Genomic DNA, 19696 nt, shown 5'->3' with positions numbered 1-19696 from the left:
GATATCGACGTCGTTATCTTGAAAATTTTATTCTTGCCAGCCCAACAGATTCCCGATGCGATTTTTGTCGCTCGGGCGCAGCCTTTCTTTTTGTCATCCGCTATTCGATTCGTTGCCTCCGCGACGGATTTCCCGCTGAAAATTAACGTGTTCCGGTCGAAAAAATTCAGTTCTCGATAAGCGAATTTTTTAGGCCTGAAAATTTGCCGGCGCAATCTGCAAGGTGCTGGTCTAGAAGTCGAAAGAGTTTCAGGAGCCGTAGACCGGCGTAGTTCGGCGATTAAAAATTCCTGAAGGAGGCTTGATTAGATACCCCCGCGTCCGAGCCGAATAAATTCGTTCGGGGTCGGAGCAGAGTGCTCGTTGGCCGCGATAATGTATATCAGCCTCGCCCCCGCGGCTGTCGCCCCTTTTTAACCGGAGAACAGGGGAGAGGTTTTACGTTGTACGCGCGCCGAGGGTAACACGACACGCGAGGGTGCATGTATTCCATCGTTCGTCGAGATACGGGCGACGGAGATAAGGTTTCGCGAGGGAAAGAAACCGAAAGAAACGAGAAACGACCACGGGGCGGGAGCAGGCCGAAGAGAAACGAGCCTGGGAAGACTGTGGCTTTCTTCTTCCTCTCCTATTCTCTCCCTCCCTCTTTCTCCTTCGTATTCGAGGGTGTCTCTCGACTGTGTTCTCGCGTCGCGTTACGTGCGCTGGAAATTAAAGGCCGAGGCTATCGCGAACGCTATGCAGATATCCGCGGGGCCATCGCTTCCTCCCCGTGGCAAACGAGATTCGGGGAAATACAGGCGGACGAAAAAAATTGGCCGGAACGAATAAATATCTCCTAACGAACGTGCCCGGCCGTAACCCTTGCCTCGCCGCGCCGCGGTCGAACCGCGCGTCGCGCCCGCAACGCCCGACCACCCCCGCAGTTTCTGGGTCAACGCGAGAAGAGACCCCACACACAACCCCTCGACTATCCCAGCGGGAAACAAAATTTTCCTGCGATCTTGCTCGCGTTCGCGTTCCGCTGCTCCCCGGCAGAGGGTGAAGGGTTCAAGTTTACAGAAACGAACAAGCGGAGGAAGGGGAAAAAGAGCGGGGTCCTGAACAAATTGCCCCCGCTGTAGCACAAAAGTGCACGTACGCGAAGGGTAGTATCAACATTTGAACTAAAACACCCGTAATATTCCAGAGCGCGGACGATGGGAGTACTGCAGGAAATTCGAGGATAATCGCATGGCTAAAGGAGAGGCTTAAACCCATCCCAGCGCGGGACGACGAGCAAGAATAAACGTCGCGGATTATTGTTGCAAAAAGTTGCGCAAAATAAAACGAGGTCTCCGCGTCAAATACTAGAGGTCAAGCGGGTATAAAAAAAGAGAAAGAGAGAGAGAGAGAGAAACATGGAGGTCCGGTGGGTCGAGCAGAAATGTCAATGTCGCGCGACGCGGTGAAACGCGAAGAGTCTTTAAACGGCGAACGACGGTGCGCGCTCTGCGATCCGAAGCCTTGGATTCGCTTGTCCTTCGGACTGGGGAAAATGAAAACTAACGAGTTTAATGGTAATCGAGCGAAATGATCGCGCCTCGGCATAATAGAACGGCGCGCTGCGTGGCTAGCCGCGCCGGCAATTATTCTTAATCGTTGCTCCGAATCCGACTTGGGCTACACGGCGGTATATCGCGATCGCGTGGTGCCGCGAGCGTGCGACTTAATCAGACCTTTCTCCGTCGGCGCATCTCCCAATATACCAACCATTCGTCGGCTATTAGGCTCGCCGATCCAATACGTCACCCTTAAACGGTCAGCTCGGGGCTCCTTCTTCTTCGAACACGATTCTCGCTGGGTTGTTCCGAGGAAACAGTCGACGCTGCGCCTGCACGCGAGCGGGGCAGCGGGAGAAACGACAGGAAGAATCAATTCAACGTGGAACGGTCTGCTCGAAATGTAGAAGCCCCCAAGGAAATTCGGTTGAAGCGTATACCTTTGAATCGAGCACTCGAAACATCCGGCAAAGACATCCGCGGCTCGGCCAACTCGCCCAGCTGATATATTAACAATTTGAAACGAATCCCCGTGTGCGTCGGTACCGTCGATAAACGCATCGAGCCGTCGCGACGCGAGGGTGCCTCGGGGGCTGGTATTTTAAAACGTCCGTCAGCGCGTTGAAACGTCGACGCTCCGGTCGAAAAGGAAAAAGAAACTTGCGATCGATAATGGTAGACTGGATAAAATATGTGTCGGTATTCTACAAAGCGTATCTCGCAGCGTCTCTGCGAGTCGGGACGACCAGGAGGGGTGGAGAGCTCGTTCGATCCTGAAAATCCACGAACGCGGCCGCGGTAAAAATCGCTGACCGTGGCTCAAAAGAAAACATTGACGATTACTTTCGAAGGACTGCAGATCTCGTTGCAAGAAAGCTTTTCCTAGACCAGAGGAATTATTTTCCGAGAGAATCCGAGGAATCGTTTCGTCTAACAACGTTGCGATTTAGTTCCCGTCGCGAGGTCCTCGAGCAACAGAGAAACCTTTATTCTCGCGATTTCAAGAAATAATCAAAGATTCAGAGAAACCGGATACTTCGCGATTTTTCTAATCTATCGTCGTTGCGAGCTCGCAGCCGATGTTAACGAAACGTAAAATTGAAAGGGCCGATTGATTCGAATTTGTGAAGGGGTACCGTGGGGGGTGGTGGGTTTTGCGTTGAAAGTTCACGGGCGCGTTGCCAACGCGTCGACTTCCGCGATGTACTCGAGTATGTAGGAGCCATCTCGACGATATAGAGGCTTGCCAGCCAGAATCGATACGTGAAAACTTTTCGCGCGCGCGACCGACGAGATTTTCCGGATTTTATTAAAAAGTCGGCCGGTCGGGAACCACTCTTCGATGGCGAGCCGTTTTCCCTGGCAGCGCTCGCGACCCCAGACATTTTTATTCTAGAAAATTCTTCCGGACGGGAGATTCGACGGACGTCCAGGACCATTGTCGGCAAGATTGAAAATTTCAAATTTCCCGGGATAATCTCGAATCTCGAATCTAGGATCTAGGATCTAGAACTTCGGGGATGCCGCTGGATTTCACGGGTAATCGACCGGGGCAACCGGATTCTCTGGGATATCATTCCATGGGAAAAATCTGCCGCGAACTATACATTTATCCGCAGTCTGGATAGGGAAATGTCCAGAAGATTTCGAATTTTTTTGAACGGAAAGTGTTGCAAAAACGAAGAGCGTTCGGTAGAAGCGAGCTTGAGCGTTAAAATTAACGCAAGCCCGTAAAACTGGCGACTCTGTAAAACCTCGTCGCGACCCCTCTAATAAAAAGCGTGGCATTCGAGGGTTTATAGATTCTGGAAGGTAATAAAAAGCTTGACAGGCTTTCGCGTACAGCGTTCAAACGATTGTTGCAATGCGAGAACCGTCTGGACATTCGCGACGACGGCGATGCGGTTCCGTCGATACCGTGCCCGCGAAAATTGAACCGTAAACGGTAAAACGCGGAAGTCTTCGAGGCGTCGTAAACACGAGCTCTTCTCGCGATCGAACGGCTTCGCGATATTATCGGATCGGAAACGAAGCAACGGCGATCGCGCTTGGACTCGCGAGAGACCAACCGGCTGACACGTCGCACCGGTTTTATTTGCCCCAGATCCTGCGGCGTTCAAACTAAATTTTTTAACAGTTGTATTTTTTACGCGTTGCAGAAACTACGTCTGGCGTTTTTAATGACGGCGGCGTTATGGTCGGTGAATTGTTTTACCGGGCTTCGGAACGCGGGATCTCGGTTTTACGTAATAGAAACGGCAACACTTGCGTCGAACCGTAGAAATGTAACAATGGAAGCACGTCTTTACGATCGTAGCAAATTAATATATCAACGACGGAGTCAGTGGTCGTAAGGTATTTTTATCTTAAGGTTGAGAAGCTTTCTTTGAACAAGTGTGTTCAAAGAATTATAACAAATATCCGCTTCACGGTTCCCACTTATCGAAGATTAAGTATTAAGTCCTATCGGACAAGTTTCTACGTCGCTACGATCAATTAAGATAATAAATCCGAAACGGTAGTTTCAGAGAGTTCGGTAGTAAATCCGGAGGTTTTACGTATCGCGGAAAACTTTCGCCCCGCGCGGCAGATCCGCAGTTTTATCGATCCGGGAGAGTTCTCGAAGCGTGCACGATCCAGACAGGATCAGCCGGTGTTTAAAGTTTCTACGCGATCGGCGCCAACTCCGGCCGATTATCTAGAATTATCCCCGGCCGCTGATAAAATCTAATCCGAGTCCCGGGGGCTACCGTCGGCCACGCGGCCACCGTCGCTGTCGTTTTTTTTCTTCTGTTCTGCCCTCGTCCCGATCGTCGTCGAGCAATTAAAACGCGAACGATCAAGCGGCCGGACGAAAACGAGCAGATAGGATCTCGCAGCCTAGGCTTTGATTTCTCGGTTCGTGACTCGAGGCTGTGTTCGCCGCGAGAGGCCACGTGGCCCCCGGCCGTCGTATCCTACGACCTACGACCTTGTCCCTCCGAGGATCGAGGATTGATCGAACACACCGCCGCGTCGCGTCGCATTCGACGCGGAAAACCCGACCGCTTTCTGTCCTACAAATTATTCTGCAAAGTCTCGGTCGATGTCGTTTAAACGTATAAAAAGTTTTATAACCTTCAACGTGTCGTCCGACTATTAAAAATGCGCAAAGAAAACAAGAAGTCCGAAAGAAGCTCTAAATTCCTTAGATAGCGAACAACCTCGGTCGTTTGAACGGTACTATAGCCTGTCCTCTAACTTTTCCAAGATTCCAGAACCGAAAGATACCGCCGATAGGTATAAAAGTTTCCGATGGTGTTTCGTTTTTTCGGAAGCGAACGGTCCGGAGGAATTTGCCTGGCGGATAGATGGTCCCCCGGTTGCGACACTACGTGGCGCGACAATGAAAGATTGAAGCAACGGGTTGCTCAACGGGAAGACGCCTGCCAGAACGAAGTTCCGTCGAAATCATCCTCGTATCCGGGAACAAGACAGCATTGTGGCGGTGTCGAAACGGAGAGGACAGCCAGCCAAGACGAATAGCGTCGAGAAAAATGAAGCGGAGAACTTGCTCGCTGCCATCGGCGAATTAAATGAAGCGAGATAAATCGCACGGTGGTGGTGGTGGTGGCGGCTAAGCTAGTGGTTTCTTCCCCCTTGCCATTTACGGTGCGACGGCGCGGCGATACGAAAACGCCCTGCCCTGGCAGACGCGAGACCCGTTGAAACACGCGTTGAACAACCTGCGGCCTCGAGACAATGGGACGGGCCAACAACGCCGGAATGCTTAGGCTTATGGCCGCTCGTCAAAATACCTTCCGAAACCTTCCAAGTCTTGGGACAAGATCGAAATAGGATTGTTTGCTCGGAACGCTCCGATGATCTTCTCGTCGGCGTCTCGACGAAAATTTCGGCTCGAAACCGGGCGGACTTGCCTTGGCCCTTGACCGATCTAACACACATCGACCAGCCTAGGACTGTTTCGTTCGTTCGACCCGCAGACGCTCGTTCGCCCAGGAATTTCGTTTCTCCTGGAAACGGATCCTCTAACTCTCCTGGAATCGCTGCTGTATAGAGGCAGTCGGTGTTCCCGTCGGCTTCAACAGCCACGGAGTTGTTAATTATCCTATTAGACGATAACGAGACAAAGTCGAGCCCCCGCGGTTAATGCAGCACGCTCGTCGCAGCGCGCGGCTCCGCTCCACTCCGACCGTGTTAACAACGCCTCGGAGCTGGGTAACGCGTCCCGCTCGAGTTACACACGGTTTTCGCGAGCAAATAGCAGTATCGGTCGTCTAGCCCCGACCCGAAGGAGATTACCGACTGCCGAGTAGCGATCGTTCCGATTGCAATTCGAATACCACGTCGTCGTGCACAAATGAGTATCCTAAACGATCTGTCGCAGAGACATGTGTTCGCAACGGTGTTCACAGATTTGCAATTTTATCATTGCAATCGAAGTCGAACTACCGTTTGCTACTAATCTAAAGGAAGCGATCGAAGATTGTCGTTGCATCGCGCGGTGCAAATTAATGTTCGACGAGAGTTGCAGCCAAACTTTCGATTCCCGCCGGTATTATCTGAATAATTCACGCGGCGCGAGCCCTTTGCCAACAATTTTCTAGGAAGTGCATTAAGTTAACACTCCCGGCGGGAATCGATGAATTCAAAGGACAAGAAGAAGAAGAAGAAGAAGAAGAAGAGGGCGGAGGAGGAAGAGGGGGAGAGAAGGGTGGAGCCGGAAGCATTGGAAATCGTTCGCGAATTCTAACGAGCCTGCAAACAAGGACAGAATATTTCGCTGTGAAATTAATAAGTCGTTGGAGCGAGAGACGAGTCTCGTATTAAGGAGCGGGATCGGAGAACGAGGGGGTCGCGGGAGCGGGTGCCTTTAAGATTGCTGCTCGACAGTTTTACCAGCCTTGTTCTTCCGAATTGTCTCGACGTTGTAAAATTATCCGAGGACAGACGAATTTTCTGCATCGATTCGGAAACGACCGGCCTTGTACGCCGCTGTTACGGAATACGGTATATTCTCGTCGGAAAAAGAGAAAATGTAAGAAAATCGTGAAACCGAGAAACTGGCCGACATCGAACACGGGTTACCGATTAATCCAGAAGCATCCTTGGACACGTGGTCCGAGGAGAGGCGAGCAGCCGGAGCGTGGAAATAAAAAGGGAAAACAAAGACCGTTCCCGTGAACGCTCTCGTGGATTTATGTACGCGAGGAGGCCGGCAGGCCGGCATGCTTGCACAAGTGCATTAGCGGAGGGTCACCGAGTAAAAAGGAGCGAAGAGAGCGAGAGCAAGAGAGCAAGAGTGCAAGAGAGAGAGAGAGAGAGAGAGAGAGAGAGATCAGCGAAACGTCCCTCTGGGGACGCGACGAAGAAAGAGAAGCAGGCGGAAGGTCGAGCTGAAGGGAGAAAATTGAAAGGGGTTGCTGGGAATGCTGACTCTGTGGAAAGAAGCGGGACCGTGAGAACCGGGTGAGCGAGAAACTGCGTGGAGGAGAGAGAGAGAGAGAGCGAGAGAAGAACCGAGAAATAAGGGTCAGGAAGCAGCTAGGAGGGATTGAAAGGAAAAACTGTAGGGAAAGGAGTAAATTGGGGGTCGGGGAGAAAAGAAACACGGGGAAAGGGTTTCGAGGATGAAAGGAGGGGCCGGGCGTGGAAAGAAAGTGGCCGTCGAGAGAAACGCGCTCGTTGTTGCAGCGATGGCTACGAACCGCCCTCGAACATCCATTTCCAGGGTTTACGAGTTGATCACGCGACGATTCTCTCGTTTCTGATCGTCGACGGAACAACGATAGGCTGAGCAGCCGAGTTAACGATCGCGGATCGATGTCTACTCGATTGAAATCGCGCGACGGAGAAAATGGCGAACTTGTTCGACACCCTCTTACGAAGACTCGAATCGACCGGTCGTCGGCTGGATTGAAAGCGTTAAAGCGTCCCTCGTCCTCGACTGTCCATCGGGCCGGGGTTTAAGGCCGGTCCACACGAGCGGAATCGATCTCTCGCTCGTCCCTTATTGGATCAGGCGAAACGAGCCGGTCGACTGTGCATCCGTCAACACGACGGCGCCGCGCCGCGACGCGACTCGGCTCGTTTCACGGTGACGACGCGACGCGACGTCGACGTTGACGTCGACGTTGACGACGACGACGACAACGCGTCGATATCTACCTTTGTGCCGCGGGAACCGCTCATGTAAACGCACACCGAAGGTGACGAATCGGTACTCCTCAGCCTCGCTACACGAGCGGAAACTGTGTCAAGAGCTTTCCGTATTTTTCGCACTAACGTGTCGCGATATAATACGTCCGCTCCACCGACGGCCATCAGGAAAATTCATTTCTGCAACCTTTACCTCCGCGCGTATCGTCGCTACAACGTTCGAACGTTCTTTCTTCTTCTCCGACGCGACGGAAAGAACAGTCATGGTTCTCGGACCAATTTCAACCGCTTGAAACCGCGTAGAAGCTACTAGCTACCTTATGGAACGTTTCTTGAATTTCCCAAGCGAGCTTGTATTAGTTAAATAGAGCGACTAAAATAAAGAGCACACGAACACCGCGGCGATAACAGAATTATATAGATCTAGAATTTAGAATAACGCAGAATGCGCCTTCGAAATAGCGTAATGCTGCAAGCATTTAGAAATAGATTCATATAAAATTACTTTTAGAACAGATTTCGACGAAAAGTTCGCTCGAAATAGCGTTATTACATGTACGCGTAGCATTACGTGATCGGGTTTTGCTATTAAAAAAGGAATGTCGTCTGGTGAACTCACCGGTGACTGGAGCTTCTATGTCTATCATTGTCTTCTCCGAGCGCAGCAGGGCGGCTCCATCGTTCACTATACGAAGGGCCGCCGCCTCGTCGATCCTACCTTCGAGGATAAAGTGTTGTTTGAGCACCTCCGGCCGCGGCCGATTCGATTCCGGATCGAACACTTCTGCCACTGTCAATTTGTGGGATGGCGGAAAGGAGGCATCTGTTGACAGAGAAAATTAATTTAGTTCCCGTAACAACTTCCCTCTTCGGTAATTCAATTTCCCAAAACATTTTTATACCGGCGACATTCACACATTTTCCATACATTCCGTATCTTTTTTAATATTTAAGACCGTCAAGAAAACCTGTCATTGCAGCGACGATAGGCAAAACCGGTGACTATAACTCGATAGCCTAATCAATCGTAGAGCCTCCCACGACCACCAGCCTAGAACAGCCAAGATCCGAGAGCCTACTCGAGGTTCGCGAATCAGCGCAATTAAAAGCGAGTTCGGCAAATATTGATCGAGCGGCTCGCCCGCGGCCAGCCCGCAAAGTTATCGCGAGTCGTCATCGTCTCCTATCATCCACCGATTACACGGCCCGCGTACGTTTGCGCATACTGTTTGCCTCCTACCATGATTAACAATCTCTCTCTCCCACCCTAACTCTCGGATAACTCCTGAGGTCGTAATCTCCTTCGAAACCGAGTATCGATTACCTGGCTGAGCCCTTTCTGGGATCTCGATCAGCTGCCTGATCCACTTGCTCTTGCACTTCACGTATCTAGGCACTAGCACACGCGTGGGTTTCGTCAGCCTGAACGACATAGACCTAGACTTTTCGTCTTCAGGCTGGCCAAAGATCGACGAATTCATGCTATCTATGAAAACATTGTCTTCCAGGCTGCTGGAGTCGGAATCATCGTTCTTCGCATCCTCGACTTCCTTCACGGCGTTATCATCCATCCACGTTGTCGTCTTCTTGGTCTCATTATTGTTGATCTCAACCTCCTCTTGGTCCAGGCTCGCATTCGCGTCTTGCTCGTCGTCCTTCTCTGGCGAGAAACGGATGCCGTAACGCTTCTCCAGCATGCTCTTCAGCTTCACGATAGAGTCGTTATCGGAGTTCTCGAGATCATCTACCTTGGCTGGCGTAGTAGTAGGTGTCCTGGGCAGCCTCGGTGTCCCGGACACGTTCATCATTCCCAACGTTTTCACAAGCTCCTGCGTATCTAGAGAGACCTGCTCCTCTTCCACGGAGTCGAACGAGTGGGAGAAGCTGTTGTCCATCATAAATTAGTTTACTCGATCGAACGATGGAAACTGTTCGCCTGGTCGTCGATAGAAGTTATTCGCTCGATCGCCGATAAACGGATTACTCCGATGTGGAGATACTTATCGCAAATTGAAATTTATTGGAAATTTCTTTCTCACGGTGAAACGTGAGTAGACGAAGATGGCGACGCGACACTAATGGCGACCAGCCGTTTGGCAAGTTCAAACGTGCCGTTTGACGATCAAGGCTCGTTCACAATGACAACAGATCGAGCCAATCACGGCTATTGTCTGTATCGACTCATTTCGTTATGGTGGAAAGTCCCTAGGCCTGTCCGAACGACGCTTTAGAAACTTTTGCTAATAGATTTTAATTTCAATTTAAATGTTTTTAATCGTTATTCTGAATAACCATCCATTCATCGAATCAATTATAAAAGGATTCGTTCCGTGTTGAAGATTGTTTGCAGGCACTCTGACAATTTCACGATAAATCAATTACATGGACAGCGAATTCCTGCCGAATTACGAACAAAGAGACGCAACACGTTGTTCCCGAATAGAACGGTCCCCATTAACAAGATCTTTCCCGAAAACTCACGGCTTCGATGTGCAATCTATTATAATTGCTAGCGAGAGCGAGGAAACAGAGGCGATTAACGCCGAGGAGAAACAGAAATAGAGAGGGGGAGAGAGAAAGAGAGAGAGAGAGAGGGAAACAAAGAGATGGTAAACGGTGCGACGAGTCGCGGCGACAATTACGGCGGACGAAGGCATCGCGAACAGCTGATAAATTCAGCGCAGATGCGCTGTGTATTGCAAACAAGCGCGCGAATGGCCGGCGCGTAATACAAGCGACGATCATTTTCTATCTCGCCGAGCTATTATGCCCGCCGCCGCCTCCGGACAAATTAGCTCGCATTCCAGGATACGCGCACGTCCCTCTCGCGAAATTTTTCATCGGAACGTGCACGCGATCGGAAAGACAACGTTCTCCCGTTTTCACCCGTTTTTCCATCGAGCCGATATGATATATTCTTTCCTATTCCCGCGTCGCTCCGGATCCAATTTACGCAACGTCATTAACGCGGTCACTACCGAATATTCTCACAATATCAAAGTCGTCGAATTAATAAAACCGAAATTCGAAACTCAGATTACTACAGGATAATAATAGAACTCTTTTGCAAGCCTGAAAATCCTACCGGTCGTAGCATTTTTTTTTGCAGCTGCTAGTTTATTTTCACCTGCAAGAGGATACTCGGAACAGTGTCTCCAACATCGGAATTGTCGCGTTCGTTACCGCCAAGTCCGCAGGTTCGATTAACTTCGAAATACTAACTGCGGGCCGGGATCGCGTCTGGAATCGATGCGGTTAGAGGAGGTCGGGATTTAGGTGACTGATTCGGCCGATCTGTTTCGCGGGTCCTTGAACAGATGTTTCGATAATCGAGAGAGGCCGGCCTCGTACGGAATCCGGCTGTCGCGACGCAAACCCTCCCGTCGGTCGACGTATGCGTGCGCGGTGGGACTCGTTTCAATTATTGAAACGCCGCTCCGCAGTCTGCTGTATTTTTCATGGAGCCCGCCGAATTTCGGATCGATCAATGCTAATCGGCAGATTATTCTGGTCGCCGGATTGAAATTTTCTGCGGCCGACGTTCCGTTAATAGCGCCGCGGTTCTAATCACGGAACGGAAAGAGTGTTCCCGTGGCTAATCATAGAAATTGCGGTACGAACACGGTGTATTCGAAATCGTCGGGCCGCGATCGAAATATTTACGGAGATTCCGGCTAATTTTAGGGGAGCGTGATCGTCTTTAAGAATAATAATCGTCGACGATCGGTTATTCCGGAGATTTCTACAAATTCGTTCCTGTTGCCTTCGTTTCAAGAGAAATATTTAGCACGCTCGCGGATCGAGATCTCCGCATCAAAGGAGACGACTTTACTGGTCGTCGTTGATCGTACAGATTGTCGCGTGTAATTTCAATGTAAACAGTGTATTGTTTAAACGCCTATTTATTCGAATTTCCTTTTGCGCGCCATAGACTAAAGTTATCGCACAATACAACACACAAGACAATCGGAAAATTAATTACATACACTTCGGATACGGAAGAAATTACGGTAAATCCGCGGACATATTCGTAAAATTAACAAACCCATCATTATGGTACAGACGCAGGTATTTTATACCGAGAGTAATCTTATATTATCGTAATTTATCACAGATCTATCGTACAGTCGTTTACAAATGGGAGAAGCGATCAACGATACAGCGATTGATAAAATTGAAACATCGAATTCATAAAATTGTTAGAATTGTTTGGGTAAAAACACTAAAGGTAGACCAAAAAATCGAAAAACCTGATGATCACGAGATAAAATGATTTCTCTACCGTTGCTCGCTTCTCCCGTGCCTCTAGTTTGTTGTCGAGACGAGATTCGCAGCTTGAACAAACTCGCGGTCGATAAATTGGGAGTATCGTTGTTCGAATAGGACTTACAATGCCCAGGGAAACTTAAACCTAATCGAATCGACGGCGAACACTGACGCAACAAGTTTAACACGATACTGGCCGCCGTCTCTCCCGATTTCGCGCGACGATACGGATCGCGAGCAACGATCTGAAACTCCCGGCCCAATTTCCGCTCGAGACTCGCGAAACGGTTCTCGTCTTTGCGGAGAGCCAGCCTCCGATCGGACCGAATTCGAGCCGATCTTCACCGTCGACGTAAAGGTCCCCCCCGATTGTCGCCGATGCCCTTAAAACCTACGATTAAAGCTCGAAAAATATTGCACTTGTTAATAGATTATCGCAACCTCTCGCTACACATTGCAACGATCATTCGCGGAAACAGCGCGAATCGATTCGGAGACGATCGACAGATCCAGGTGATGGTGGAAATCGCCGAAGAGTAATCTCGGACGCAAAACGATCGGAAGATCGAGAGAAACCAGCTTGCGGATCCTACCCGGAAATTGGTCGGTTTCGTGCCGGATCGCAAGGTTTTGCGATCTCGGATCTATCCGCATCGTTCGAAATGCTCCATTTCCTTCTTCCTTCGCCTCGATGCTACGATCCATGGCTCTAAATCATCCGCGTCCATCTTCCGTCTACGAACAGAGTCAGCATTTCTTATTTATTTTTTTTCTTCATATACAAATTCGGTATTTTTTCCAGGAGAACGACGGACAATCTGGCCGTTAATCCAAACGCTATCTAGTTAACATTCCGCGTGACCATTCGCCGGCAGCGTATTTTTGAAACACGCGTCGAACTATTCGAAACTAGCGCGGTACGCGACGATATCTTAACAAGAGAAGACATTACCTTTGGTAAATTCTTGTAGGATGAGGTAGAGAAAAAGAGAGAGAGAGAGAGAGAGAGAGGGATATAGTAACGTGACTGTTCGCGCGGTTCGCCCAGCTGCCAAAAGCCGTGTATAAATAGTCCGACTGACAAAAACAAGTCGGCGCGTCGTGTTGCATGGACAGAAAAGTTTTGAATGGTCCCGCGCGAGCTTCGAACCGCGCCCGATTCGCGGTACCGGGCTCTCAGATCGGTTTCCCAACTGGAGCGATTTCGCAAGCCATGCACATGAATAGAATCTTCCTCGATTCGCTCTACCGCGGAATTTTACGACAGAATATTCACGATTGAGCATACAAGTGCCTATCAACCACCGTTTCTATAGCTCTTTTCGTTCGTGCGACGATGAAACAATGTTTTTTCGTACATCCGATATTGGTACAACGAATCGCTGCTGGCAAATTTTATATTCGTCTCTCGAGTTTTCGAATTCTTTAACAAACACATTGTTCTACGATTCTTCGAAGAAAAATTGCTCCGGTCGTGTTCTAGAACACGTGCACGTAATCGCGTAATTGAAATGCGCGTCCCGCGATTAGTCGATTCGCTATAATTGTCCGGCCCGGGCAAAGTTAGGTCGACGTAGAACATCGTCGGTCGTTAGGAATTTCGAGTTAGAAACAGCCAGGTTTCTCGAAAATGTGTTGTATCGGCGTTCGAGGACAGGAAAGTTTGTGTCGAGCACCGCGACGTCGACGGTCGCGCGTTGTATTGGGGACAGAGGACAATGACAAACTCGCCGGAGAGCCGGGTAATTAACGAACACGATACTAATACCGTGGAACGGGAGTTCTAAGCGAAAATTTTACGGAACTTGAGACCACGTTGCGAATTAATTGCGCGGAAATGGTCGGACAACAGAAAAATTTCAGCGAACTCGAGCATTGAGCGCGGAAGCATCGTACGTAAATATATTGCGCGATAAAATATGGGATAAAGAGCTGAAACTGAAATACGGCAAAACATGTCTTACCAACGACGAACGAAGGGTTCTTTACCTGTTTGATCGTTGCGTATGCAGCCAGCGATCCCAAAATGTTATTAACCAGTAACATAGAGTCGGAGCGAATTAAACGATCACAACGTCGTCATTACTTCTGCGGAAATCTTGTCCCGCGGTTGGATACCACGGTTACGCGTGTATACATTACGCCGAAGAATTTGCGACTGATGCCCGAGGTCGACCTACGTTTACAGAAATTGTGCTCCTTGTTGGTTGACGTCACGGGAACAATATCGGAGCGCCGGAGTGGGAACGGAAAAGGACTGTTCGAGTAGTTCACCTGGAAAGTTGTCCACAGTGCTATATAATCCTATGGGAGAACAGTTTTTGCCGGAAATTCCTTGGTCGTCTGTGGCGGATATATTTGATAGCCCTCTCGATTAAATAAATACGAAGAGGGAAGGTAAATAAAGCTGCGTAGATTCGCGGTGCGGGCTTCAGGACGTTTTGGGTGCAGCATGATCGCGTTTGGAACACCGGAAACCACTCCCGACGCCGAATCGCGGCCTCCACTCGATGAACGATCAATATTTTCGAAATTGAACGCGTTCGTCCGGGGGGCTGGGCGGCAGTCAACCGCCGCGGCGCGGCCGCGCGGCCAGGGACACTTTGCCGCTCCAATTGTTCAACGAATATAACAACGCGTTGACAGCTATCAAAATTAACAAATTCCATAGTATATCGTCGATTAGACTTTGCACGTGAAATAGGATCGCGACTGGGCCAGATCTGACGTGGGCGTTCGAGGTTCGCGTAGACAACGGGACACGAGAAAGTCCGGCCGAGCATCGCCGATTCGAATTCTCGCTCGGAATTCTTGACACCTTTCGGCGACCGTCCACCACCTGTCGGGCTGTCTGTCAAACGGCCGACAATCCACTCGAGTCGATTTACCGCGCGATCTTACATACCGTGCAGCAGTAACAATGCATCCGCGGCTGGCCGCCGGCCAATTCCACATCGAATTTCGATTCGACCGGCTATCCGCGAAAAACCGAGCCCTCCCAACCCTCGCGCAGTAATTCGCCCGTCGAGGTGGAAGAACCTCGAGAGATTCGATACCTCGATCGGTCTGGAGCCGCTGCAAGCGACCGTTCCAAATCCTAGTTAAACGAAATAATATCCCGATAGCTCGAACAACAGATACGGTGCTCCTAATTATTGGGAATAGCCAGCGACCCGCGACCACCAGCGATTGCCATCGCGCCGCTTCGGAATCGTACGAGATATAGATTCTTGCCGTTTCAGCTTCTTCCTCTTTCTTTTTACGTTGACGTCGCCGAATGACGTAACTCGGTTGCGGATCAGGCTAGTGTAGGGGCTTGTCATTACCGCGCGGACACCAATGATAAACGCAAGCAACGCGCTGTTTGACGATGCTGCATTTTTCGCAGACGCAAGTGGGTCGCGTCAGCTGGATACTTTTACCACGAACTCGATTTTTTGCGCGAGCAGATTCGCTCTTTCGTTCGATGCGTTCACAGTCAATACGCGGATCAGAATAGTTGCTAACTACGACTTCGAATTACGACGCGTATAAAATTCATTGAACGATAAAGATGTATAAATTACGAGATACTGTTACGCTACGTACCTGTGACTCGAGGACCTGGCCTAAACATTGGGATGTCACAACGAATACGTATTAATCGATTCGCGGGCTTCACGCCGAATAGTTCGTCGATTCAAGAACCGACGATAAAGCAGTCGCCGTCGTGGATCGAGCACAAAAGTCGTCGCATCCTAAGCATCGGAATCGATCCCGGAGTCCGCGAACCTCTATTCCGCATCGGCGCCTCGTCACAATAGACGTACCGCGGCACAACGATAACGACGCGTAATGATAACGACGATAATCAGAGAATAAAGTCGACGGCGGAGGCGGGTGGCGAGGGCGGAAGGAATTCATTTATTCGTCGGCGCGGCGAAAGGATGGATCGAGCAGAGCGGCGCTGAGTCGATTTATATTGTATATTTATCGAGCTTAGGGACGTCGAAAGAATGGGGCAGGAAAGGATACGTGAATAAAAGACGACCGGCTATGTAGGTCAGGGAATGAAAAGTAACGAGTCGCTCGTGACTGGATGGACGTGAATGAATGAGCGAACGCGAGGCGGAGTCGCGAGGGAAAAACGAACGCCCGGGCCGAGGAACGAGGGAAGAAGTACCGGACAAAAGCGAAGACAACGGATCCCGGCGAAAGGAAGCGAGGACGGGGCGCGGGGACGCGGTCTTGAAGGGAGATTCGTCGAAAGATGTGGGTCGGATCGGCAGGAAGTAAGAAACAGTCGCGCGGTACACCGGGTTTCATACGGAGGGGCGACTTCCGAATTCCGAAATTCCGATAAATACTTTTAGACGAAATTAATGCGAATTAATCAAATCACGTATTTGGATTGAGGCAAATTAATTGGAACGACCAATGAACTTGAAATCATGGATGGATCAGGGTAGATCAACGTATTTAGATTACGTTCGAGAAGAGGATCAGCGTGTAACCGCGAATTTCGGTCTGGAGAAGTTGCGGAATTCATTAGCCGAAAGATGGGCCGGTCGGGCAAACATTATCGGCGGAACGTGAGAATCCCGGCACCGTGGAACGCACGAAAATCAAACAAGCCGACGACGGCGCCGCTCGAAAGACACGTGTACCCGGCACGCAGAGATAATTACGTGTCAACAGAGGTACACAGAGGCGTGTTCGCGTTCGTGGCCCTAACCCGTCTAGATTCCGACGGTGCCTGTCGCGATATTTCGACAGGCAAAGGAATTCGAATTCGAATTCTCGATGGTCCGCGCGTATCGGCGCCGCAATAACGAGCGGAACCAGCTTCCGGTGCTACGAACGTGATTCGCTCGTTAGAGCGGCCAATGTCTTCTCAATTAGTTTCCATCAACCCCTGGTGCCATTCTCCCTTGCAGAAAATTGTTGGCCCTCGGATCGAGAATCGTTCTAGACAAACCTAATCGTTTCGATTCAGCTGAAATTGCCTCATTGTTCCAAGATGACGAGGAAACGGTAATGTATCGGCAAGATGATAAATTCAAATTTTTGCATCGACTGCAAGATATAATTCCAGTAAGTTGCATTTAGTACAGACCAACAGCGTTGGTTTCTTTGAACGTTGGTCAAGCTGATCCCGTTGATCCTATCGATTTCGTTTTCCGGCGATCGCAGATGCTCAATTTAAAATTGCAGGATCAGGTTCCAGGTGTTTGGCGGTGTATATCTGGCGGTCGAGGGAGCGGCGAGACGAGGCGAGGCGCGTGCGGTGCCTGCCGAGCGAAAGAGAGAAGAGAGGAAAGACGGTGGAGCATAGCGCAACACAGGCGACTATCGTGAGGTGGCCGGATCAATATTCCGTCCGGTCCATCCTCTGACCCATATCTCTCTTTCTCCCTTGCTTACCTGTGCCCCGTCTGCCTCGCCGCCGGCTTTCTTCGTTTCATCCTCCCCGGACGTTGTCGTCGTTGTCTTCGACGTTGTCTTTGACCGTTTCCGAGCGTCGTCGGATTTCATCAATTAGCTTTCTGCTCGGCGCGGCCGTCTTTCTTGTCTTCGACGATCCTCTTCGAGCTGGTTCCACTTTAATGGAACCTCTTCCGTCCCCCCGCCCCCCGGCTTCGGATTTATTCCAATTAATAATTGGGGACTCGGGTTGCGAGGGACGCTGCCGTTCCTTTTACGGCGAACGGTCGAACTAGTCGTCGGTATAACCCGATCGTGCTATTGACCAGACCGCGGACAAACATTGCCGGGGCCCCCGTGTCCGAAAGCTTCTGCTCGAAACAGTCGTCACCCCCGCATAGTTTTCCGACGAGCATTAGATCGCGCGATTATGGTCACGTGGAGGCGAACGGGACGAGCACACGGTGCAGGGCCGTAGTTGCGAAACACTCGTAATCAATACGGTGCATTCTCTCTCCCATTCATGACTTGTGCGCGGTGTAGCACGCGGAACTCATTCACGGTGACCGAATGCTGGCCAAGGTGTGCTGGACGAGCACGACGCGGTCGCTACGGGCCCACCGACTATTCGATCCACCAAATTATGTTGCTTACTCAAAGAGCACTCAACGAAAATACTCGTACAGCTCGCCTCCCTGGTACTCGTCGACGGTGTGCAACCAAGTTTCCGGAAAATTACGGAACTCGACCAAGGCGGCTCGCAGAACCTATCATCCGTCGCGCCGGTTAATTGCGGGATTCGGTCGGTCCGTGGAAAACGTTCGTGCACAGCGCTTTGTACGGTCGTCGGAAGTTGGACCGGTGCCCGTCGAAGTTCAAAGGAACGATTCGAGGGGCCGTTCGGTACCGGCCAAGTCCGATCCGTGGGTTCGACGAACCGAGAGCCGCCTTATCAGCGATAAAGGTCTCCGATAATCGATCGGCCCGCGGCCGGGAAGGGTTCTCGGTCACCGGGGAACTTGCCGGTGCGTCGAACCATCGCGCGTCGGGAACAGCTCCGAAACGGCTCGGAAACTCTTCGTGAACGGTAAATAATTTCCTTTGGGATTATCGTATAAAATAAGAATTTTAAGATCCTTAGTATACAGAATAATTGAAAATCATGTTTACCCTTTGAATACCATGCCAGAACTGTGCATCGTATTCCAGAGATTGCAATCTATTCGTTTGATCGTGTGCATGATAAAAGATCAAGATTTATTATTCATTTTTCCCTGATTTAAATCTCTGATACGCGATCTAGTTCGCCAAGGAAAATTTCCCGGTGCACGGTGCTTTATACTCTTCGTTCGCGTTTCATTGAAAGTCCGCGGATTCGTGCATTTAGGAGGTAAAACGGTGAATATTTAGAGGTTAATGGAACGCCGAAGGCGCCTATCGTCCGACCGCAATAAGTCCTGGTTTTCGAGGCGAAGAAGCGGCATAACCGCGGAAACAAAGGCATCCGCGACCTAAATTGATAAGCGAGGTGCCGGGAACGCTCTCGCCGACGAGGAACTCTCCGCTCTCCGAGGACGATGCAGGCGAAACGCGCGGAAACGGTAAACAATTGGCGAAAATAGAATAATTATTTATCCAAGGAGAACTAGGCCTCGCGGCTCGGTTCCGAACGATCCTCCTTAGGACCGATTCGATTCCCCGAATCGAACTGTCGATTGTGCCCGAAGATACTGCGTCACGCGGTGCGAAACGAATGAAACGAAGCTTTCGCGCTGTCTTGGCAAACTTTTAAACTGAATCGCGCGGACTGCTAGATCACGCGTATGCTAATCAGCAGAAAGTTCGCTTCACGACCGATTGAAAAAGATACCGCGCGATCAAGGAAATGGAACGTAGCAGACGCGGTCGCGTCGCTTGGGAGTCGCTCGTTACGTAGAGAGATTCTGAGAAAGAACTATCTACCGATAGCAAAAAAACCGCGAGAACGTGGCTGTCCATCTGCAAGTTCAATTTACTCGGATAACTGCGCGGTTTGCGCCGGCTCGCGCCAGCGATCGAACGATGCATATCGAAGAGCCATGGATCTACGTGTAATCTACAATCTCTAGGAAAGAGTGATTCGACTAAAGAGATGATCGCGTATCCGACGTCCGATTACAATGGCAGCTCGTTAGCGTTGGTTATCTATCGGCCGAGGGCAAGGCGATTAGATCACAGCCTGATCGGATCGGATCGGCCCGAGTAAATCAGAAGAATGGAAGCTAATAAATCACGAGCGGCCAGTGATTGTTGATAGAACGGAGGAAATCGGCGAGGTAGGGGGTAAG

The 19696-nt window shown here is 50.3% G+C and overlaps 1 protein-coding gene across 8 annotated transcripts in view; it reads right to left on the bottom strand.

The window, feature by feature from the left end:
• The window catches only part of LOC144469871 (serine/threonine-protein phosphatase 2B catalytic subunit 2), a 95368-nt gene that overhangs the window by 52109 nt on the left and 23563 nt on the right, over nucleotides 1-19696 (bottom strand). For all 8 annotated transcript variants that reach the window (XM_078180572.1, XM_078180566.1, XM_078180567.1 and 5 more), the window contains exon 3: nucleotides 8320-8523. In XM_078180572.1, coding sequence (XP_078036698.1) covers nucleotides 8320-8523 — 204 coding nt within the window. The remainder of the gene's footprint in view (nucleotides 1-8319; nucleotides 8524-19696) is intronic.

Source organism: Augochlora pura, chromosome 5 (assembly GCF_028453695.1).
Source record: "Augochlora pura isolate Apur16 chromosome 5, APUR_v2.2.1, whole genome shotgun sequence".
Classification (NCBI taxonomy): domain Eukaryota; kingdom Metazoa; phylum Arthropoda; class Insecta; order Hymenoptera; family Halictidae; genus Augochlora; species Augochlora pura.
The sequence above is the reverse complement of the archived record's forward strand: the minus strand, read 5'-3'. Positions and strand labels throughout refer to the sequence as shown.